This window comes from Gymnodraco acuticeps, unplaced genomic scaffold (assembly GCF_902827175.1).
Source record: "Gymnodraco acuticeps unplaced genomic scaffold, fGymAcu1.1, whole genome shotgun sequence".
Classification (NCBI taxonomy): Eukaryota; Metazoa; Chordata; class Actinopteri; order Perciformes; family Bathydraconidae; genus Gymnodraco; species Gymnodraco acuticeps.
Window position 1 is genome coordinate 154,696 of NW_022990161.1, and position 25,746 is coordinate 180,441.

Consider the following 25,746-nt stretch of genomic DNA (forward strand, 5'->3'; position numbering starts at 1 on the left):
TGAGTGACCCGACAGTAAAACTAAACATATCTATAACTAGTTTAGGTAGTTTGAGAGGTAATTAAAATAGCTACGTGTGATATTCTAACCTGAAGTGTGTGTTTTGTTCCGCTCACCGCTGCAGGTGATTATGCAGAGCTGCGTGTCGACTCGTCAGCAGCAGCTGATCTCTATCTCCCGTCAGATTAGACTTCACTCGCGTTTATGTCCATATCGATCAGATCCAGCTAGTTCTAGATGATATGACTACCTGCTTATTAAAAGACACCTAAACAATAAGTGTCGCTATGCAACCGGGTGAGGCCGCAAAGTATAGCGCAGCATTATGCATTTGTTTGCATGCCCACCGGAACCCTGAGGCATTACTAACAGATCAACGCACAATCAACCCATACAGGACATCTCTTTCTCCACATTAAGTGTTAGACATTAGAGTTGACTATTCTTGTCTGTCACATACTCTTCTTGTCTGTCACATAAGTGGCGCAACTGAAGCGGTATTGCGCTAAAGGGAAATCATTTTGACCGAAGAGATTTAGATTTGCCGGCTAACGGGAACTCTGACGTCCCATTTTGTGTGCTTCGCGGATGCGCTCGGCTCCTCTCGACTGCTGCTCGGGTCTGCTCGGTCAGCTTCCGGATGAGGAGGCATTCGTTCGACCAATTTACAGTAGATAACATTACAAACATTTTTAATAGTGTAAATAATGTTTGTTTTGGCAGTTATAACTGAATGTAATGTTTTCTACTTTTTTACATCTGGGAAGCCATTTGCCTTCATCAGATGGAAAGTGTCTTGATCAACAACTTAAGTATTTCTTATAGCTATGCAGGTCATGCAAGCGAGCAAACACAAACAAGAACAAACAAACAAGTGAAATGAAGAATAAAATTGAACAATATAATATTGTGGTGGTTCATCTTATAATTCAGTCTAGAGAATGCACCAGACAGCATCTAAGACCTGCAAACATCTAAATGTTCTAGGGCAGGGGTGGCCAACCCGCGGCTCTCGAGCCGCATGCGGCTCTTTGCCTAGTTTCATGCGGCTCTTCAGTTCATATCGAATTGTATATGTGTGAGTTTGGGGGAGAGACATTGACTCCTGACTAGTGTTGCACGGTGTACCGATACTTGAAAGGTACCGCGATACCCTGCCGTTAAAAACGTTACGATTCCGCCGTTTCATTAGTATCGGTACTTTAAGAATGACGGGGGAAAGTACTCCGGTGAGAAAGCGCCGTTTTAATAAGAGCCGTGTGTGTTCAGCGCTCTGCTTCCACTCCCTGCACTGCAGCCGTGCCTGCAGTCCCTCCCTCTCAAGCACGCTCTAAGTCCCTCCCCTCTCAAGCACGCTCTAAGTGCCTCCCCTCTCTCGTGCACGCGCTAGCTGCCAGAGCATGTGAGAAAACGAGAAGCATGGCTGCAAGTGGGAGTGCAACTGCCGCTGCGCCTCGGCTTGTTGACAAAAAAGACGCCAGAAGCGAAATTTGGAAGTATTTGAGCGATATCTCTGACAGTGAGGGCAAGCCTACGGACACCACGAGGCCTGTCTGTAAGACATGTATTAATTTTATTTAATACGAATTCTTGTCATTTATTTTATTTATTGTTCTCATTGTTTAAAAGTTTGTGTTATGGTTATGGTTCTGGTGTGAAATAAAGCACAATAATTACATTTAAGACTGTTTCCCTTTTTTTAAGAAAAGTATCAAAAAAGAATCGGAATCGCAATTCTTGACTTGGTATCGAAACCAAAATGTTGGTACCGTGACAACACTACTCCTGACAGTTAAACCTGATATTTAGTAGGTCTGTTAAGTATTGAATGCTGATAATTCTGACGTAATTTGGCCGGTCAAAGTTGTTTGGGCTCGGATAAAATCGCTCCGTTACTTTCGTCCCGTGTTACTTTCGTCCCGTGTTACTTTCGTCCCGGCTCTCCCTATGTGTGTATGTGTGGTGTCAGGTGTCATGAGAGGATGACAGCGCGTCTAATTTTGATGTGACCCAAGAGCCAATCACAATAATACCTGCGATGCAGTGAACCAATCACCTTTGAGGGGGGGAAAACCTATCGTTGATTAAACACTATCCAGTGTTTCCCCTACCATTGTGTTGGAGGGGCGCTGCGCCCCGCCAACGGAGCCCCGCGCCCCCCCCTGAAATTCAAGGTGTTTCAAAAATATATATAATATATATTTTTTAAATATATATATAGCACCAAATTGCAAATAATCTATAACTACTGTCACTTTTCACATTGAACATGTGCTCTTTTATTAAATAAACTAAACACTTTCATTTTAAGTTGTGAGTTTAGTGTTTTTGACCCTAAGAAACACTGATGCAATAATCAATAACAATAATCCACAGCTCCTCTCTCTGCTCCAGAGGATTTAAAAAATATATATCCCAATGCCACAAAGATGCATCAGTGACGTGGTTGAAATCTTGTCTCCAGAAAACAAAAAACTGAAACAAGCGTTATCAGTGACTGTGTGTTTGATGTGGCTCTTTGCAGTAACATAGAAAAAATGTGGCTCTTAACCTCTGACTGGTTGGCCACCCATGTTCTAGGGGGAGGCCCCCCAAACCTTTCGTGCGTCATTTCGTCCGCGAGCATTTTTCAGGGCAATCTCTATTGGGCTCAGGGCCATCTGTAAATTAGCTTAGATGGCCCACAGGGCCATCTCCCAAAATCCTTAATGTCATGCACTGATGAAGCATGCACACATTTCCCTCTGGGACAATAAAGACTCATCTAAAAACGAATCTAATCTTTCAAAACTAACGGTTACAATTACAGCATAATTATAAATAAGGAAAAGTACATTTTGCGTTCGTCTGTTTTAATTCTTAATATTGTCCTTTTTCCACATTACATTTCCATCTTATTAGGAAAGATTAAATGTTTTTTTAACTGAATTTGGCCAAATAATATTCATTAAATAGCTTTAATGTATTAATGCATAGGACCACAGTGCAATTACAAAAATGTTTTTCACAATGATCACACAGTTGTGACCGTACGCCTACTCCTTTTTGGTAGGAGATGCACTTGACTTTTCAGACACCGATCAGGAATCATCCAATGAAAATGAGACTGTCGTTAAAGAGGTGGAGCAGCATGTACCAGACCAAGACACTGTGGGTGTTTCTCAATGTCGAGGACGCTTCCTTGTCCTCCGAGTCAGGTCCATCAGAGGCTAGGCAAGATTCATTCCTGGCTTTCGGAGAACGAAGAATGGAACAGGCTAGCAAGTGTGCAGGTGTGCGTCATATGAGAGGCCCCGCCTTACATTTTCTGCCAAAGATTTTGGGAATTGGTCCGTGCGCAAAGCATTGTGGGGATTTTAAGACCGCGGAGTCTACATATGTGCAGCCTCGAAATTTCCAGCAACGAATTATGCCGGCCTCGGTAGAATTCCAAGGATCCTGGACATTGGAACAGTCCTTCGGCGGCACTCGATGACGTAGTATCCTTGAAATAGTGGCTCTGGAGCAGCCTTACTCGACATTGAGAAACACCCTGAATCAGATGGAGCAGACAATAACCTAAACACTTTCATTGAAGAAGAGAGTGTTGCTGAAGATGCCTTAGCAGAACCGTCCACACCATGAAGAAGACATAGATGATGATGATGTTATCATTGACCCAAACTACAATCCATCCTCTGATGAGTCCTCTGTCCCTGAAAATGAAGACAGTCTGGCAGCAACTTCAGAACATTATGGTCCTCATCTAAAGGATGTGTATGAAAACAATACGGTCAAAAGGAAACAACATAAATACCTCAGCCCAGAAACATGGAAGCAAAATGAATCCAAGAAGAAACGTCTCAAAGGAATGGCATACAAGGCCAAATGTGGCAAATAAATAGCTGCCTGCAAAGGCTATGGGCCTTCCCTGCAATTCAAAGTTCTGTTAACGAGTCACGACTTGAGACTGGCAATCCATTACAGAAGAGCAGAGGCAGTGGATATTTCAGAAAGTTTGGTCAATGGACAACTGGGAAGAACATCGGTTATACGTCACCACTTTGGTCACAAAGGTTGCCATGAAGCAAAAGAAAGAAAGTTGGTGAGGGATCCAGGCGCAGTTCATCATTTTCCTATAACTGAAACTTCAGGATGGAACAAATCTTAAAGTGTGCAAAGCTTTTTTTCTTCAACACTTGGTATCCCTGAAAGAACCATTACACTGGCTGAACAAAAATACCATCGACCATGACGAACAAGTGGCAGACCCGCCAACTACATCTCCACCTAAGAGTGGCAAAAATGCAAATCTGGAAATGGCTGTTGCAGATTTCCTTAAGGACTGGTTATAGGATCTGCCCACTGTTGATTCGCACTACTGCCTACAAAGACACAAAGTTCCTTCACCCAGGCACAACCATCTCCCAACTCTATCAGGAATATCAACAGGCAGCTGCAACTGCTGAAGTTGACGCTCTGCCAATCAAGGCGAGGAGGTTTCAGGACCTTCGAGTGTCATCAGCTTTTTGACAATTTGTCACATAATTAGACACACACCCACACACACACACACACACACACACACACACACACACACACACACACACACACACACACACACACACACACACACACACACACACACACACACACACACACACACACACACACACACACACACACACACACACACACACACACACACACACACACACACACACACACACACACACACACACACACACACACACCAAGATTACTGAGAAAGGTTCAGGGGAGAAACTGATTTAAATGGAAAAGGGTTAGCTACAATTAAAAACACAGCAAAGAAGAGCTGGAGGGAGTAGTGAGGAGAGGCACATGCCTCCTCAGGGTTTGCTTTACTTGCCTTTTGTTTTATTTAGCTAAGAGTGATTTAAGTTGTAGCTTTTGAGTTTGCTATATTGAATTAAAGGGCCAACCACGGCCAAACTGCCCTCTGTTTCCTGAGTCTCTGTATGCTCCTCTAGCATTTTAAACTGTTAGTGGCTGACCCAGCCCCATGGTCTGTCACAGTAATGCGGAAAAGAGAAGTGCACTGTTTTGCCTAAGTCACTTACTCCAGAAGTAATAAGACCTAAGTCATGGTTTCAAATTGCCTAAGTCACAACAACATGTTCGTAAATTGGCCTAAGTCATCTAATCCTCTTATTTTACACAATTGACAGACAGTGTTATTTGTATGTCAATAGTAATATATTGTCATAACCTTTTTGTGTGAAATAATTAATATATATCATATATTCTATATTTGGTTAAGTTTTTTCTGTTTTTTGAAAAACTTTCAAATATGACTTAGGCCATTAGTTTAAGAAGGTGACTATATTTAAAAACAGTAGCCGTTATGTAAGGTATCAGAAGCAGAAGTCAACAACGCACTTCTACATAGAGAGATAACAAATGTGTTGAGTCTTAATGTACGAGTAACGTTAAACTCCAGATATGAATCTAAAGCAGAACTAAAAACCACACACAGAGAATTGTTCGGTTCTCACGCTGACATTTTCTTTAAAATAACAAACAAATATCTTTCTGCTGAAACTAAATCCATTAGACAAACTAAAATCCATTAGACAAACTAAAATCCGACTTTTTTAAATAATCAAATAGATTTTGTCGTAAGAAGATGTTGATACATCGCCAGTTTCTTACTCAATTTATTCTGAGAGAAACAAATGCATTGAATTTATAATTCTGTGTTTATCAGAGTTTGAAAATCACAATTTTAAAGATCAAATTTGAAATAAATGTTATTTTAAACCCTTTGTTGCTCAGATCTGGTCAAGAATCAGAAACAATATGAATAGGAACATTTTTAGACAATGTCTCGGTAAAAGGAAAAAGCAATGTTTTACACTCACTCACAAATTAGAATATATTGAATTACCCATTTCCTGCTGAGTTCTTCTGTTCATCCTGGAGGAGAGTCTGAAGTCCTGCTGCAGACCTGAGGCTGTCAGAGAGCGTCTACTCTGATGTGACGCTCTTCAGTCGACTTCTGCTCTGAGGTTATGGTGTAAAGTTTTAATGTACGTCAAGGTCAGACATGTTGCAACTTCTCAAATAGTTTTGCCCTTATTTGGCTTGATTAACGTACTGATAACTTTGACGAGCAACATGAGAGAAAACGACAAGGACAAACACTTTGTCTCTTTAGAAAGCCCTTCTGAAAAGCCCAGTGTGCTCTGATTGGCTTTCGGTAAAATTATGAATTTGTAGTAGTTGCAACATTTTTGATGTACATTACTTTACTGAGCATTTTCAAATTCCTGCTACTTTATACTTCCACTCCAATTATCAGATATATGTTATATTGTTATAATTGAGGAAGAAACTCACAAGATATCTAACAGTATATCGTTTAAAAACGACTCAATCCTTCTGTTTCAGCTGCAACATTGAAGTGATTAATAAATGTTTCAGGGAAGTGACACAGAGACTTGGACTCATCTGCACGACTCCACACTAAAGTACAAGAAGACTAACTGAATGTGGCTCTTGAAACTGAAGATGTTAGCTTGGAAAACTCTGGCTCTCTTGACATTGTACGAAACAAGACGAACTGGCACAGGACAAAGGGACACGAGGAGTATTTATAGAAGAGTTCATGGGACACAGGCGGAAACAATCAAGGTTGAGGCCGACAATCACAGTGGCGGGAAAACACACAAATGGTGTGACAGTCAAGAGCTCTGAAAAGAGACAGGTAAATAAAACAGGAAGTGCAATGACAGACGAGACAAGACATAAGTGTGATGACCTCTCCACACCACGGGGGGTCGATCCAGTGCTGTGGGGCCGGCATTTGCCTGATGAGCTGCACCTGGGTCGAGGAAGCCTACTTGAAGAGAGCCCAACCTGATTCGTCCCTCGCGCTCATTCCTCTGGCACTCTCTGTGTGCCAGCCTCGGGGGACCTATTGCTGGCTTCATTTGTTTAAATATAAATAAACTATTGTTATATTGCTGCACCTCATCTCGACTCTAGGGTTTTTGTTGTGTACCAGGAGCCGGGCCGTAACATAAGTGACAGTAAATGAACACGTTAACAACGAGACATGACTAAACCCTAACCCTAAACATGGGCTATGAACTAAACATGAAACCTTTAGGATAAACCTGATAACGAACACCTAAACGTGACGTTAGTAACAAGAACTAAACATGGCAAGATGAACAGGCTTAGCGTGATGTTACAGAATAAACACTAAGTATCTTTGCTTAACCCATAAGGACCCACCATGACAGGTGTCACATGACCTTTAAATGTTCTAGAAAGTTCCTTATACAGCTGTTGCCTTGTTTTTATCTCATGAGGTCCCTAAGGTCATTTGATGTTGTGTTACCATAACAACATGTCCAAGATGTCCATGTGCCAGGCTAACACATGGGACAGAACGAGCTACATTTCAAAAGCTTTTTGTTTGTTGCTAAAGGTAAAGTAGAATTAAAATGCTTACATAACATTTCCTTTATTACATTTAACCTGTTGTGTAAACATGTATTGATCAAATTGATATGAAACAAATGAGACAAACATCGCTGTGACACTGGTGTCACATCGGGACGTTAACCCTAAACTTTCACAGTGAACCCGGAGTGACATTATGCACAATTAGAAATATGATTATGATCTGCTCAGTTAATTTAGCTGATTCAATTATATTTAGTTAATATATTCTTTATTCTTCAAAGAATGTTCAAACTCATTTAAACCATCATCCTCATTAATAAGAGTTATTTTACCATGAAAGCCCAATGTGACATATATGTCACAGTTCAGATATTTGACACTAGGGGGGGTTACTTGTCAGAAATGTGTTCGATGGTCTGTTTAGTCTAAATGATGTTCCCCTTCATTTCCCGAAAGTAGAAATGTGTCCGGGTTCTTCTGGGTTAAGTTGAGGTGTCTGTTGCTACCGCTGGGCTTCTTGATGGTCAGAAACAGAACAGCCAAACATATTTTGACTTTAATGTAAAACCAGAAAAAAAGACTGGAGCTTCATTTGATAAAGATAAAATACCCAATATGATGCTTCCTCAGAGACCTCGACACCAATCCCACAGCCCCAATGTGTGGCTGTCGATCAGCGTTTTTCAGCTTAGTTTATACAGTTTTTCATCCGATTCACCTCCACTCCCTGTCCCTCTCTGAAACTCTGCTGGTGCTGATGTTGACAGAGTGACTGGATATTGAGGACTTGATTAAAGCACTGATGTTTTCAAGAGAAATACAAAATCAACAATGTGTGGCAGCACATTTATTCACTGGTGACAACAGAGTGAAACAAGACATTGCTCATAGACACAAATACAGACAGATACAAATCATCCATAAACTGTGCGTCATCAGAATAGCATCAGGGACAGTTTCATCCCACTGGCCATCAGACTATTAAACACCTGAGCTTGCACTATTTATATTTGTATTGTTGTTTTTTATATGTATTTCTTATGTCTTGTTAATTGCACTGTTAAGGAACCTGAGATCACATGTTTTATACATTACATAATCACACCGTAGTTTCTAAATGTCATGACGATAAACCTTTGAATCTTGAAAATAGTTATTTAACAGACTCTGGAACTTTGTATTGAGATCAAGTGATGCAGCGCCCTCTGCTGGCCGGTAGAAGCAATACAATAAAATGGTCCATAGTCTTTGCAATAATCTGCAGAGTTGAAGCGTTGCATCTCTAACACAATAGAATAACATTATTCACACTAAACAGTTTAACTATTTTAACCATCCATATCTAATAAAAACACCATCACATGTTAAAGAAATACATATTTGCATTAATTTAGCAAGCTCCATAGAAATTAAGTCAAACTAAAAGCACATCGATTTTAAAATAATCCACATTATGAGTTAACTTTTGTGTTTTATTGTTTTTATCGAGTTTGAGAAACGTTTCTGGAATTACTGTTTTTTTATCCTTTTTCTGTTTTATTTTTTTGGAATTCATCTTTTTCTCAAAGAGTTTCCAGTAACCTTCTTAGTATGACTGCCCTGTTTAAACAGAGAGAGCCTTCTGCTGGCAGATCCATTGATGTTTGCCTTCACAGCTCACTGATGACCATGTGTTTCTGTTCTTGTAAAACAATGCACAGCGACCGTCAGCAGGATCAGGAGGATCTATCCAGGAGCTGAGGAGAGAACATGATGTTTAGATAAAGGCAGATAGATTGTATTATTCAAAGTGTTTAGTAACGTGTCTCTTACCTATCAGTCAGATCACTTCCATCCACCCACTTCCATTTCCCATCTTCAACTCTCAGACCAATCCAGAATCCATTATTTCCAAAGCTGTCATTATGGATTGCTTCCTGGAAGACAGAGAGAGAGTTGTCAGATATTTAAACATTAAACTGTAATAAACACATAATGACCTAAAGACCCAAAGTGTGTTCAAACCAACACAAAACACAATTACTTTCTAAGTGCGTCATATTAATGGATTTACCTTTTCCTCTGAATCATGTGCAACAGCCAAATATGAATTCTTTCCACTGCAGTCTCCTCGAGCTTCTTCCCAGGTTTTTTGATTAGGATACTGAGCGTTAATATACGCATAGCAGCTGGGCTCAGTGAGTGACCAGCCCTTCTGACAAGGTTGACACTTTTTATCTGAAACAACAGAGTCCAAACAATCAACATCAAGCCTGCCTTTTGAAAATATTGTAATGATGACCTAATATAAAGGATCTGAACATACCGGCGTTTCCTAAGCAGTAGGAATCGATGCTCCACTGAGCTCGACTGATGCTGAGCTCATTCCAGTTTGTTGTCAGGTTTTGTATTTTCTGTTTCAAGTTCTTCTTCTGGTTCTCCAGCTCCTTGTTTTTTGTTGTCAGCTCCTGGACTCCTGCAGAAAGGTCTTTGACGTTTCTCTCTGAGACAGTATAGGCTTGTGTTAGGTTGTCCAACTGGTCCTCCAGATTCTTGTTGTCACTCGTCAAGTTTGCATTTTCTAAGCTGAGTTTTGTGTTGTTTGCCCGTAGAGATGAGTTTTCTTTTAACTCGTTCGGACCACTCTCATGAATTAATGTAACTGCAAAATGAAAATTAGCCTCTTAATCAAGGTGATCATGTTTGTCAATTTGCCTCTTTAGGAAACGTTATCCTGTCAGTCTCACTTTAGGTTTTACGGTCTTTAGACTCAAACAAAAAATGTCTCAGTCCGTCTCAAAGTGTTCTGACTTCTCCAATCCTCAGACCCATTGATATTTCACATTGCCTGAAACTGCTTGTCACTGTGGTTTGAAGTCAACATTACTAAGAGAGGAGTGAAATGGGGAAGTCTTCAAGCCACACATTTGTGAAATAGCAAGCGCTGGTGGGTAGAGAGAGTGGGATGAACTCAGAACTTCACAGAGGCTCAGTAACATGAAAGACACATGACATGTGTTAATAGATAGACATTAGATAGACTTTCATTGTCATTTGGGTCTGATCATGTGATTTGTTAAGAACAAGAGAAATATAGAATATGACTTGACTCATCTTTTAATTATTTGTATGCATGCTTGTCTGTATTTCCCACTAATGGAGCTGCAGGTATGTACAGTATAGGAAAGTCTCAAACCACATGAACGGCTTCTTGATTGATAATTTTGCTTTATTTGGGAAAACAAGCACAATACATGAATGGATGCTACCTCCATGTTGGCCTACAAAGATGCGTCATCATTGCACGACTCTGTAAGAGGAAGACGCTCATAATAATACTTTCTACACTGTCATACTGTGGCATGTACATGACTGATATCAAATGGTGTAAACAGGTAAAACGGCTGCTACTATTCTTTACGGTTTGTCTCATGTCTAAGTGTGAGATAATGCACTTCCTGTTTTGTGTACTTACGGTAGACGCAGACTCCGATGATGCCACCCAGCAGAATGACACAGAGAATCCCCAAACAACAAGCCAAGTGCTGAAAGCGCCGACGTCCTGCTGAGTCTAAACAACACAAATTAATCACATTAACTTTCCAGATGAAGATTGGTACCTTTCAAAGTTACAGTCTCCTTAGTACAGATATTGTGTCACTTTTCAACTAGGACAGTATACAGTATGGTAAATGCAGATGGATCTTCTTTTTTATGAGAGTAAAAGGTAAAAGACAGGAAAGGATACCAAGTTGATTTGACTAACTCAGATGCTTGAACCTTATATTATTCAGTCAAACTTTGGAATACAGTTCAGAACAAAGGAGTGCATTTGGTCCCCTATCACTTACATTGTATGAGAAATGGCCTAAAAGAACAAAAGGAGTGATATGGACAGCGAACGATTGTTCACATATTTAAACAGGCACCTGACTGTTGTTGAAGGGCCGACTTAAAGAGTTGTGAACCCATTGTGTTTTTTGAGAAACTGCTTCATGTACTTTGCTAAAAGTGTTCCAGTGAGAGTTACCGTAGGTCTTGAGTATTAGTCACTGTAACATTATTGCAGTACAACATAAAAGTTCAATCTCAAAATAACCGTTTGCAAGAGATTTCCTAAAAACGAGTCATTCACAGTTTTTAACACGCTAATAACGTTGCAGATAAAAACCCCGTTAAAAGCGACACAACCACTTGATAAAGTTCAGTAAAAGGCAGTGGTAGAATGTTACTGAATTCATTTAATCAAACTGTACTTAAGTGCAAATTTGAGGTACTTTACTTGAGTATTTTCTTTTCATGCCACTGTATGATTTAACTCAACTACAATTCAAAGGTATCATATCGAATAGAATAGAATGGGAGGGATGAAACCCTCTTTAATGGTGTTACGTACTCCCCCCCTTTTGTTGTCCTCTTTGTTCTCTCTGCTGTGCAGGTACACCTGGCTCCGCCTTCCCCAGGTGTTCCCAGTTGTCACTCAGCCGAGCATAAAAGAGAAGACTGAAGGAGAAGGAGGGGCCGATCACTACTCCGGATGTCTCTGCTGTGTCAGAGCTCTTTTGCCTTTTTGTGGTGTTTCCTGGAGGACGTGTTAGTATTAGGTTTTCGCGGCTTTATTTCTCCCGTTAGGTTCTGTTGGATTTTGGGTAGCGGAGGAAGGCTCTGGATCCTACGGCCCGTGGTATGGTTGGCCCAAGTCCCCTCCGTCTTTTTGTTTGTTTTATCTGTCCTCCAATGGAATGATTTAGTATTGTGGCAATAAATGTATGATCACAGTTTAGTGCCTACGTGTTGTGTACTTTTGTTTTATGTTGCGGACTGCCTCACGAGCCACTACTATTGAGTAGGGAGGCGGGTCGTAACATATGGGGACTCGTCCAAAGGCTGTCTCGGGCAGGTGCTGGTGTGGTGAGTAGTATTACTTTGTAAAAGGCCCTTGACAGCATTTTGTTTGTTTGTTTGGCTGTATAGCGTAGAGTTGCAGTGATGGATTTCGACTTGGAGGGGTTTGTTGGTGATCCGACTCAGGGGAAGTTGGATGCATGTAGCAAACAGCAGCTTGGTCTGATTGCAAGCAAATTTGACGTTGTAGTCAATAAGCAGAACAAGAAACCAGTCATTAAGGGACAGCTGTTGGCTGCGCTTATAGATCAGGAGGTATTGTCAGAGGAGGAAGTAGACGTTCCCATAGACGACGAGACAGAGGTCTCTCAGAAAGTGAGCGACCTTCAACTTCAGCTAGAGCTGCGCAAGCTGATGGTTAGAGAGAAGGAGAGTGATAACAGACTGAGAGAGAAGGAGATCGCCTGTAATCTCGAATTGAGGAAATATGAGGCGGAGTTACGTTTGAGGGAGCTGGAGCTGACGTCTTACCAAACTCAGCAGTTGGGGTCTGCGCAACCTCATGAGTTTCACGTAGGCAAGTATACTCGGTTTATCCCAGTGTTTAACGAAAAAGACGTTGATAGCTATTTTGTCCTGTTTGAGCGTGTAGCAACAACGTTTAAATGGCCTGGGAACATGTGGACCGTTATGCTGCAGTGCGTTCTCGCGGGTAAAGCGCAGGAGGTGTATACTGCGTTATCTGAGGAGGTTAGCCGGGATTATGAACAGGTGAAAGCTGCAATTCTGCGCGCTTATGAGCTGGTGCCTGAGGCATACCGTCAAAAGTTTCGTGGTTTGAAAAGACAAGATTGTCAAGCGTATGTGGAATTCGCCCGTGAGAAAGAAGTTCTGTTTGAGCGATGGTGCTCATCGACGTGGACAAAATCTCCAGAGGACCTAAAAACATTAGTGCTCATGGAAGAATTCAAAAACTGTTTGCCTTACACAGTAGCCACATACCTCAATGAGCAAAAACCGGTGAAACTGTTTGATGCTGCGGTTTTGGCTGATGAATATGTGCTTACTCACAAGACTGTCTACAGTGAGAGGACTAGGGCACAGGCCGGGTTTGTGGACAATAATATCAGAGAAACCCCAGTCTTCACTAAAGTGCCATGGCAGTCCAGCAGGCCAAGAGTTGCTGAGGAAAAACCGGGAGAGGTGAATTGGGGATCTACGGATAGGCCAGTGTGTCATTACTGCAAGAAAAGAGGTCATATTGTTGCGAATTGTTATGCTTTGCGGGATGAGGAGAAGCCTGTAAAGACTGTCGCTTTGGTGAGTACTTCAAAGCCAGGGTCTCTCAAATCTGAACTGGAAGTTTTTGCTCCGTTTCTCATGGAGGGAATGGTGTCTTTAACGGGGAAGAACAACAGGGTTCCAGTGACCATTTTGAGGGATACAGCAGCTTCGCAATCCTTTATGATAAGGGGTGTGTTGCCCCTCTCTGAGGAGTCTGCTGTGGGTTCGGGTGTTCTTGTGAGGGGGTTTGGTATGCAGTGTGTGGGTTCGCCATTGCATAATATTCATCTTGAGTCAGATCTGGTCACAGGTCCGGTAACTGTCGGGGTTCGGCCATGTCTTCCCATTGAAGGGGTAGATTTGGTCTTGGGGAATGATTTAGCCGGTGGCAGAGTGCTCGTTAAGCCGGGAGTGAATGCGGTGGCAGTCACCCGCAACAGTTTTACGGCTACGGGATTGGACAGACCGGTCAGGGATCCTCCATCATGGCGTGAGGGTGGGAGATCAGGTACGATAAGCCCTGGGGCTGTTCATAACCCTGTCGCTGCCTGTGTGGAGGCGCTGTCCAGTGCTAAAAGTGACACCCCTGTCACCCCTGTCACCTCGGAGGCCCCGATCGCTGCGGAGACTCTGGCCAATATGGAGTCTCATTTGGCACACTTGCCTGATGCACAGCGTGCAGACGTATGGGAGCTGATCGTGAGGTGGAGCGCCCCGTGTCGTACCGCTCCGGGAAATTCAATCCCCACCAGCGGGTGTGTTCCACCATTGGTTCCACAGTCGAAAAGGAGGCAATGGCTATGGTTCTGGCTTTGAACCATTTTGAGGTATACGTGGGGTCATCAAACATTCCTGTCACTATTTTCACCGATCACAACCCCCTTGTGTTTCTGCAGAGAATGCGTAACACAAATCAAAGGTTGATGCAGTGGAGTATTTTCATGCAAGCCTTCAATGTTGAGGTCAAACACATTCGTGGCAAGGATAATGTGATAATGTGTTGGCTGATGCATTGTCGCGCTTATAATATAGCAGTTATTGTGTGTTATTAACCTGTCTGGTGTGTGGAATGAGTGGTGGTGAGCACGTCTGTCAACTAAGGTTGATTGTTGTGATTGTTTTGTTTTAAAAACAAAATCACCAACTCATGGTGGGGGTGTTACGTACTCCCCCCCCCCCTTTGTTGTCCTCTTTGTTCTCTCTGCTGTGCAGGTACACCTGGCTCTGCCTTCCCCAGGTGTTCCCAGTTGTCACTCAGCCGAGCTTGGCGCAGGTGTTCCCAGTTGCCAATCAGCCGAGCATAAAAGAGGAGACTGAAGGAGAAGGAGGGCGCCGATCACTCTGCTGTGTCAGAGCTCTTTTGCCTTTTTGTGGTGTTTCCTGGAGGACGTGTTAGTATTAGGTTTTCGCGGCTTTATTTCTCCCATTAGGTTCTGTTGGATTTTGGGTAGCGGAGGAAGGCTCTGGATCCTACGGCCCGTGGTATGGTTGGCCCAAGTCCCCTCCGTCTTTTTGTTTGTTTTACCTGTCCTCCAATGGAATGATTTAGTATTGTGGCAATAAATGTATGATCACAGTTTAGTGCCTACGTGTTGTGTACTTTTGTTTTATGTTGCGGACTGCCTCACGAGCCACTACTATTGAGTAGGGAGGCGGGTCGTAACAAATGGTCACACATGCAGAGCACTCAGCACACAGTGAAATGTTTTCTCTGCTTTTAACCCATCCTAGTACCAGGAGTCTAGCACTAGGAGCAGTGGGCAGCTATTGCACAGCGCCCGGGGAGCAATGGGAGTGAGGGGGGAAGGGGGATGGCTGGTGCCTTGCTCAAGGGCACCACGGCAGGGCCCAGGAGGTGGACTGGGACCTCTCCAAGTAACAGTCCACACTCCATATTCAGGTCTGGTCGGGGACTTGAACCGGCAACCCTACGGCTCACAGTCCAAGTACTGACTGAGCCCTGCCGGACATATATCTTACTGCACTACATTTATAGTAAGTTAATAATTCAGATGCATTATTATTCCAAAAATATAATGTGTTGTTATAAATATGAACAACTGAAAAACTAGATAATAAAGAAACTTAATTGGCATCTGTACACATTTAAGTTTATTTTCTTTAATTACTGTAGAACCGTTTTTTGGGTGTTTTTTCTTTAATTTTGAACTTTTCTGTGTCGTGTACATTGATTACTTTAAGTACAGTTTGCTGTTTATACTTACTTTTGTCACAGTCTGCTCCATCTTTCACCAGTAGTTTTCCATTCACCTGTCTCACCTGTTAACCACACCCACGTTTTTGCTCACTCTCTTTCTCTTCTGCTTCCATTAGCTTTTCTGCTAGTCTTTCACACGTTTGTTACCAGATTTCCTACCCGGTCCTGACCCTGCCTGTCCCTGACCTGCCTGCTCTGCCTGATCCCTGATCCCTGATCCTGCCTGTACCTACGTTCGACCGCCTCGCCTGCTCCCTGACCCTCTGCCCGGCCCTGACTCACCTTCTGCCCGCTGACCTCTGGTTCGTTTGCCTGCACATCATCCGGCTGATACTGCTGTGCTGGTATCCCTCTGCGCTGGTATTATTACCAATAAAGTACATTACCAATACTCCTAAAGACTGGTGCATACTCTGATTATAACCTTATTTTTGATATGTCAAAAACAAATGGGAGAAAAGACAATGCAGCTTTCCACCATCATTTCTTCAGAAGACCAGGATGCCCCGTCTGCAAGACGTTGACATTTGTCACACTGCACACTCCCAATATGTTACGGCTTTGTTAGAGTGCTAGGGTTACTGACAAAGCACTACAGATATAAACTTTAGAACAGTTCTTGTTCCCTTTTAATGATAGTAACAATGGTAAAGTAGTGGTAGCAGTAGTACTCCCAGTTGCAGTAACACCTGAATGCTTTTTAAAAAAAAATACAACTTACCCTCATTCTTTGTTTCGTTCTGCACCTTCAGCTCACCGTACACAGTTTCCTCCCCTCTTTTTGCTGAAAGGTCAAAGGAAATGCACATGCTCAGGGTTTTTAGAGAATAAATGAGAAGCACTTTTAAAGGCTGCTTTAAGTGTTTGATATAGCAGAAAAATTGCCTTAGAATGATGCAAAAATTCACAGTTTTTCCCTCAAAGAGCATTAAAATGGGCAAATTCAAAATGATGAGATTGTCTTCAGGTATTATATCATGCCGTTTAAAAATGGAAACTACATGATACGGGAAACTCTCAACAGATAATTATCTCACTTCGCAATTTCCTCACTGGTTTTAAATAGATGAGTTTGTGATGATATATCTCCAGTGTGAGACGCTAAATTAAAATACCCAACAAATGACCATCAGTTTGAATCTTTTTAAGAGTTAAATAAATATTCATTGAAGTTAAACTGAAATAGGATAAGGTGTTCAAAGGTTTCAAACTACTACGTGATTTTGAAAAACATCAATGCAAAAATGCTGGGTTAGTTAAAAATCTATTGTTCACCCACACTAAACAAATAAAAAAAACAGCCTTTTAATAATTTCTCTAAAAAGAAAAGGTAAATTATTTGCAGATTTGTCATGTTTCTGGTTTCACATTAAATTACAGGACATTAAACACAGCAACTTACTTTGGATTGATATTCAACATTGCATTGATCATATTAACAAAGAGGCTCTGTTTCAAAATCATCAGCAGGAAGTGAAAGTTGTTAAATAACTAAACTTACCCGCAGGCTGAGGATTGTTGCCGGCTTTGAACACAACCGAAGCATAGTTCACCTCCTCCTCTCCCTCCGCCATCACTACAACCACTCTGTTGAGCTCTCTCTGACTCGTAGATGGAGAAGTGTTGCTTTAATTAAACCTCTGGACATCGCAATAGGAGAACTGGTTGTTTCCTCTCTTCTGTTGAAGTCTATCTCTCAGCCTTCAAACTAACCACTTCTGCTTTTGGTCAAGAAGTTCATTTGCATCGCTTCACGTGACTAAACTTGGACCTTAGAAATAAATTGTGTGTTCTTGTTTTTTGTCAATGTGCCTCTTTTGGAAGATGTTTCTTGTCCGTCTCTCTTCAGGTTTCAAGAAATACCCCAAATAAAGACTGGAGCCAAAAATGTCATTTTCTTTGAGTTTTCCAATTCTCCGACCCCAGGCCTTTAGTTCCTACTGAGGACTTCGCCTAAAACCGAATTTCACTGTAGTTGTAGGTCAACTTTACTTAGGAAATGAGTGACATGGGGAAGTTTAGTGTTTCTTCAGTCAGATTGGTATTTCAGTAACGATAGAGGTAACTACAGTTACAGAGAGAGGAAGGTGTTGGGCTTTGTGTGCCTTTCTGTGGTTACATGGTTAAAATAGACACTTGAGAACGGGTTCACAGGTTTGAAGCAATACATCAACACAAACACCTTCAATAAACTGATATTATGGAACTCACAGTAGAAATGAAGGCCCACGATGGCTAACAGTATGAGCCAACACACTGCTATCAGAAGAATATTCTGAGTGAAGAAGAGAAACCACCGACCTGGAAAATAAGAATTCAGTTAAAGTATCTAAACAACAACATTTAACAGCCAAAATACTTTAAAATGTGAATTGTTTTGTGTTCATAATGCACCTGGACGGGTTCTCTTTGTATCCACAGCGCCTCTTGAGGCATTAACATAGTAGTCTTCTTCTTCTTCTTCTTCTGAAAGACATCATTTTTATTTGAGTGCAGTTTTACTGATGTTGAACATCCATGAGGAAGCATTGCACTAAAAGATAGATGTTATGGTTAAAATCAATTTTTAAAAGAAGTTGCAGTTATGCATAATATCAGAAGCAAAAATCAACAATGTAGTTCTACACAGAAAGGGTGAGGGAATGCTCCGGTTTTGGGACAAAATGAACATGGGATCACTCCGGTCATTGTACGTACTTCGTCTCACTGGAATATTAACGGTCAGATTGAATACAACATCGACCCAATTTCTCCGGTCAATGACGGGAGAGTTTTGAAAGTGACAAAACACTGTTTCACACATTTAAAAACAATTAAACAATGTTTATCCAGGATTCAGGCACCTTCCCTGGCTTGTAAAATGCGGTGATGCACCCTGGAGGTATCAGACTATTTACAACATGTATACCCAGGATTCAATCACTTTTCCTGGCTTGTAAAGTGCTGTGAAGCAGCCTGTTCGCTGGGTGCAGTCTGAGTGCAAGAGCCATGCGCTGCAAGGATCTCTCTGGGTGCGCTCTGTGAGTCTCACACCCCGCTTCTCTCTGGCTGCTCTCTCCCTCTATTCACAACACTTTCCCCCAGCTTTCAAAGACTCATTGCTGGGTAGAAAGCCTTGTGCATCACCCTGGATCTCTGCATAGGTGCCTGTGAGTGTGAGACCCTGCTAACAGCAGTGAACCTGCTGCCAGCATTACGAACATATTAATCAGGCGTTTTAAAATTTGTTTCCATGAAAATGATTTGTATTCACTATCATGGGGCAATATAAATTTAAATTCCGGGTAATTTGGAGCACAATTGTACCTTTTACTATTTAAATGTATTTGTATTATATATTTTTGGGCTATAAAAGTGACATTTCTGGGTGACTTTGTCAGTTTATGGAGCTTAGCTCACAATTCCTGGAGGTTCCAGGCCGAATTTGGGAGCTCATAGGCGGCCTGCCATGCACCCCCACCCGTGGAAAGATGAAAAAGTAAAGAAAACGGTCAATTATATCTTACAATATTCAAAAATGAAGTTTAAAAAAATTCTCGAAAAAACGACTGAGTGCCAACGGAGGAGGGGCTCAAAAAAGCTCAAGTCTTCGGCGCTTCGGGCTGAAGCCCCGGACACTTTTCCACTCCCCCGTTGCATTTTACAATAGAGAGGGGAATTGAGGCCTCCCCTCCTCCGTCAAAAAAATGCATTCATCATTTTCAAGCTACCATCTGCACGAAATCGGAAACCCGGTTTTTGAGAGGACTCAGAAAAAAAACGGCTGTGTCAGTTCATGGAGGAATGTGTCCGCTCCATCTGTCCTCTGGCTCGGATACAATTGTTGCATGGAGACCCCCCAGCATGGTTCTTACCAAACTTTAAGTTTTTTAACTGGTCTCTGGGAGTTGTCAGGGAACTCTATCCGCCTTATGAGACACTATTTCAGATACTTTTTTCCATTGTCACCCCTTTTCTATGGTTCTCCAAAAAGTTAACTCAGACTTTTTCCGACTCTGGAGGAATGTGAGGAGAGTTGTCAGGGGACTCTACCCGGGTTATGAGGCACTATTTTCGGATACAATTTCTCCATTTTCACCCCTTTTCTCTGGTTCTCCCAAAAGTTAACTTAGAGTTTTTCTGACTCTGGAGGAATGTGAGGAGAGTTGTCAGGGGACTCTACCCGCCTTATGGGACACTATTTTCGGATATTTTGTTTCCATTTTCACCCCTTTTCTCTGGTTCTCCGAAAAGTTAAGTCAGACTTTTTCCGATTCTGGAGGAATGTGAGGAGAGTTGTCAGGGGACTCTACCCGCCTTATGGGACACTATTTTCGGATACTTTGTTTCCATTTTCACCCCTTTTCTCTGGTTCTCCGAAAAGTTAAGTCAGACTTTTCCGACTCTGGAGGAATGTGAGGAGAGTTGTCAGGGGACTCTACCCGGGTTATGAGGCACTATTTTCCGATACTTTGTTTCCATTTTCACCCCTTTTCTCTGGTTCTCCGAAAAGTTAAGTCAGACTTTTTCCGACTCTGGAGGAATGTGAGGAGAGTTGTCAGGGGACTCTACCCGGGTTATGAGGCACTATTTTCCGATACTTTTTTTCATTTTCAGCCCTTTTCCACGGATGAATTGAAACTTATTTATTTTACATTTTGGTCAATTTGTCCCAGTTCTGGTACCGCATTGCCTGGAGGATAGGACGGGGGGAGTGGGGGATGTCAGGGGCGGCGGGTGCTGTAGATAGTAAATGTAAATATGTAAATATTTGTGTCACTGCATCCTGGTAAAATACAAATATAATGTATAATGTCTTTGTCTTCGACATTAGCGCTGCCAGCCACCTTTGTCCTGTACTACGAAGCAAGTTCAACATACCCTGGATATGTTTGAGTAACAAACAAACTAACAACAACAAACTAACAAACGAGATCTCGCTAAGCGGTCCTACGACGCTGGTTATCAACTCGGTAAATCAAGCCAGGGTTTTTCTCTCCAGCTGATAGCGCGTTCACGTCTAAAACACGAGTGGATCTGACTTTAATTACATTTGACTCGAGTGTTTCGTCAACATAATGTGTTGCTTAAAATAATACTTCTGCATACAGTATGTGACACTGTAAGTGTTGCACGGCCAGATATGGCTGGAGAAGCTGACTCAGATAAGGAAATATATGATATATTATGATATTATATGATCGATGATCTGATTGATGATGTAATATGAATGATAAGTGCGACACGTCGGCGTCTTCTCTGCATACGGCAGTTTAAACTGTATTTCCTTTATCCTGTAATATGACTTGAGAGATTTAAACTCCGCACACTGAGTTGATCTCTTTTCTATAGACGCCGGAGGCGGGCAGCGTCAGGTAAAAAAAGTGATTTAGCCTTCCCAAACCTGAGCCTCACGCGCCGCCTATGGGGGATGTGCTAGTGACTTATCCGACCGGCCCACTTGGGTACTGGCCCATCGGGATTCGTGCCGATGGCCAGTCCGCCACTGCACCCAGCCCACGTAAACTGTCAACGGGGGGAGCCTCGCTGCGGGGAAACGGTGGACCTAGTGTCCCGATCGGAGTGGGAATAATAATAATAATAATCCGTGCATTTTATCCATTAATTTCCCCAACATTGTGGTAAAAAAACCACACGTTTAATCCATGTAGGTGTACTACAACTACAAAAAGCATCGGTTTGTTTAACATCATCATTCTCACGATCATTTAATCTATCATATGTTCGCCGAATTGACATGAAAGCACTAATAAATGTAGTTTCATCCACTTGAGTTTACAACTACAAAAATAATCGATTTATTTTTATATCACATCCTACGCGAGAAAATTCAGTAGCTCTCACTACCGATTTTTAATCCTAATGTAATCATCATCTTCACCACGATCAGTTATGTTTATGTTCGCCGAATTGACATGAAAGCACTGACAAATATGAATATACTGTAGTCAACTTCATTAAAACGTTATTAACGTGCCTAAACTCAGTAATTCACCATTTCTACACATGACAACACACTTTGTCCGTGTTTGGCTCTCTCGCCGCACAGTGAAGCGTTCCCGCATTGACGTCACTTCCCAACCCAGTCTCACGGCATTTCGTGTTCACCAACACGATTTTTAATCTATTGATTCGTGTTCCCCAACACGATTTGCCCCTTTTTTTCGTGTTGCACAGCACGATTGTTTTTCGTGTTGCACAGCACGATTTTAAAAGCAATGTATTTCTACTGCTTGCAGCACGTCTTTTTCTCCGGTCGGGTCGAGGAAGACCTGAAGCTGTGTGGTTCATAAAAACATGTTCTTACTCAATATCAAGCCACAATTATTGCTTTTATTTTAAATCGTATAATTTCTGACTTTTGTTGCCGTCTGTGAGGAAAAGAAATGGGGCTCAGAGCCTCAGAATACTGAAATCTGTATTTTTTTAAATATTTGTTTCCTTCTAATTTGTTATTCTTTTCAAAATAACACACTGTTATTTACTCACCAACAATACACAATTATGCTTTATTTTATTTATTGGTTTAATTCCATAATCTCGGGCTTTTTTGGCGTCCGTCAGGGACTGCATTTCAAAATAAAAATAACCGGACATAGGCATTACCCAAGATCCTCAGCTATGGTTTTAAGCTCGCTTATTGGATGTTTTAGCCGCAATGCATGCTGGGATTTGGTGTTTATATGATATGAAATCCGGAAAACATTTGTGTACCTTGTGTGCATCTAGTGGTTAAAGCACGTTATTGAATTATTGTGTTTGATTAAAAAAATATTAAGAGTACATACTTTCATAGGGGGAAAGTATAAATATAGAAATATAGAATATAAAAAATCAAGAAGATACTATAAAGTGATCTCTACAATAAAACAGTTTAGTGCAGCATGTACAAAGATATTAATAGGAGGAGGTGCAAAACAGAAAAACGAATTAACCTTTATTTAAACATTAAATAACAGATTAAGGTCTTCTTTTAAATAAGAAAAAAAACGTTGGGGGTATCTATCTACAGATAAATATTAAGCCTGACAAAGTACTTAACGTCTAATATATTGCTTTCCTGCAATGTTAACTATGTTGAAGCACTTATTTTAACTGATATTATACATATGAATTATACTCGTATGTATGTAGATAGAATAAGAAATGTGCAGAATATGACAGTTTAATGGTGGAGGTACACACATATTGATAGATGTCTTGTAATGCACTGTTGAGGAACCTGTGACCCAAGTGTTTCATTCATTGCATAACTACACCGTAGTTGTGTATATGATATGTCAATAAACCTTTGAAAATCTTGAAAGGGATGTGCAAAATAGCCATAATATACAGTCTTTAATTAACTATTAGTAGAGAATAACGAGTAATGAATATACTTTATTACTCGTTTCCATTCATGTCAATTGCAGATACATGTTTAGTCTTCTCAAGCACCAACTATCAAATATCTCTCCTGATTGTTGGCACTTGACAATCACCTTACCTGAATTTTACTCAGGTGTAACTAAAGTCTGATTTAAGGGTTGTTTATATTTCGCATAATTAATCAGAATCTGCAAAGTAACTCAAATAAATGCAGTGGAGTAAAAATACCAGGTTAACCTCTGAATTGTAGTGGAGTAGAATTACAAAGTAACAATGAGCTGTCATGTGGGTATATATATATTGCGATTTTCACCCATTTATTAATTATAATAAATAATATATAATAGTTTTACATTTGATAACGCCAATGTGTTTAATACTGGCAACTTCTAATTGTGGGAAAAACGAAAACGTTCAGTAGAGACGTCCCATAGAACATTTGGCGAAACACAATAGCCAGCATCCAGCATGTGTAGTTCTGGGGGGGCGTTCGATTCCAGTTTTGGATAGTCTGGCGTGGTTTCGTTCCATTTCACACAGCTGTTTGACGCTCTGCGTAACCTTACGGGGGACTGTAGTCCTAAACGATAGCTGGGGATTATGGGTAGTGTAGTGTCTTCGGCCATCCTAAACTCAGAAAGGTTGACAATCGCAATGACGCTCAAAATGTCCCTTATAGTCCTACGTCTGTTTCCGGATATTTTATTTTGAAATGCAGTCCCTGATGGACGCCAAAAAAGCCAGAGATTATGGAATTAAACCAATAAATAAAAGCAAGGATAATTGTGTGTTATTGGTGAGTAAATAACAGTGTGTTATTTTGAAAAGAATAACAAATTAGAAGGCAACAAATATTTAAAAAATACAGATTTCAGTATTCTGAGGCTCTGAGCCCCATTTATTTTCCTCACAGACGGCAACAAAAGTCCGAAATTATACGATTTAAAATAAAAGCAATAATTGTGGCTTGATATTGAGTAAGAACATGTTTTTATGAACCACACAGCTTCAGGTCTTCCTCGACCCGACCGGAGAAAAAGACGTGCTGCAGGCAATAGAAATACATTGCTTTTAAAATCGTGCTGTGCAACACGAAAAAAAATCGTGCTGTGCAACACGAAAAAAAGGGACAAATCGTGTTGGGGAACACGAATCAATAGATTAAAAATCGTGTTGGTGAACACGAAATGCCGTGAGACTGGGTTGCACTTCCGGCTTCCCCCAAAACCTCAAAATGAGTCGAAGGAATTTCCCCGCGATGTTCGAAATTATTGATATTTAACGGAACGGTATCGCTTTTTCTTTTTTAAACTGACGGTTCGAGATTACTAGTAGCCCAATATTTCATTGCACAACAGTTGTTGGGATGCTGTCACAGGCTCTTTTAGCACAAACATGCAGTGCGGAACTTGGAGGAAAGAGGCATCATTCTTAAAATGGCCAGTGGCAGAATAAATGTTCGGACCAAACCCTGTCCCAACACAGGGTGTTCGTATGCTGGAAAGAGACTGTCATGTAACTCATGACCACCCTGAGTTCTCCCGAGATGAGGCACATCAGGTCATGGCAAGGCTGAAGCATAGTGTGTGGCCCTGCAGTTGCTCCATGACCTCCGAGAGACTAATCCCATCATTGGAATGGCTACATCATTGGATATAGACAATGAGGAGGAATACCCGGTGCACCCTCCACCCTTCTCCCCACATACCGAGTGTGACGAAGAGGACTGCAGGCAGGTGATGCTGGAAAATGTGGCATTAAGGGATCAGAAGGATGCCCTCATTGATGAGGTGAAGACCCTGCGCTCCAGGCTGAAAAAGGGGCTAAAACCCAGGAAGCAGAGTGCCACTGCTGTGCTTGAGGAAGAGGAAGAATGTATACGATTTAAGGGCCTGGCAATCTCAAGTACCTCTGTCTACTACTGTCAGCCGGATAAAGAACTTCCTCGTATTCATGGCCCATGGTGTTAACCGGCTGTCAGATTGGCTGTTCCTAAAATACACGGAGAGGGTCCGTGGCTGGAGCGAGTATATTGCAAAGTCGGGCCGGGCAGTCACAACATCGCTGTTGTTCCTGAAGAATGTGAACCATTTCCTGAGGTACTTGTCTGAGTCAAAGCTCCGGGGGTGCAGGCTCACCCAGTCTGATATGACCCACATCATCAGAGAGGTGACAGCCAACATGAACGACTTGAAAAAGTCTGTCACTGTCCACCAGTTTAAGGTGAAGAGGAACAAGCTGGATCGTCTGCCGAGCCAGGCAGAGCTTCTCGCCGCCATGGCGGCCGCTGAGAAGCGCATCCCTGATCTCCTTGACCTGATGGCTAGCAATCTGACATCAATCACCCAGTACCTGCTATATGGCTATCTAACCCTCCATTGGAGCCTCCTGTATGGCCACCGTCCGGGTGTGTACGCAAACATGACCATCATTTAACATTGAACCTCTCCTGGAAATGCGCATTTCCAGGAGAGGTTCAATGTTAAATGATATCGTGCAAAATGACAGGCTAAAACTCTCTTCCAGACGTTTAAAAACACTTTCCCGACCATTTAAACATTATTTCTGGCTTGTAAAGTGCAGTGATGAGCCCTGGTAGTATCAAACTATTTAAAGGG

The 25,746-nt window shown here is 41.7% G+C and overlaps 1 protein-coding gene across 2 annotated transcripts in view; it reads right to left on the bottom strand.

The window, feature by feature from the left end:
- Nucleotides 1-18,228, bottom strand: part of LOC117546995 (C-type lectin domain family 12 member B-like) — a 56,984-nt gene extending 38,756 nt beyond the window's left edge. For both annotated transcript variants that reach the window (XM_034217449.1, XM_034217448.1), the window contains exons 1-4: nt 18,155-18,228; nt 17,972-18,061; nt 17,262-17,361; nt 16,482-16,544 (exon numbers count right to left, since the gene is read on the bottom strand). In XM_034217449.1, the coding sequence (XP_034073340.1) occupies nt 16,482-16,544; nt 17,262-17,334 (136 nt within the window). In that variant the 5' untranslated portion in view covers nt 17,335-17,361; nt 17,972-18,061; nt 18,155-18,228. The remainder of the gene's footprint in view (nt 1-16,481; nt 16,545-17,261; nt 17,362-17,971; nt 18,062-18,154) is intronic.
- Between the last annotated feature and the right edge of the window lie 7,518 nt (nt 18,229-25,746).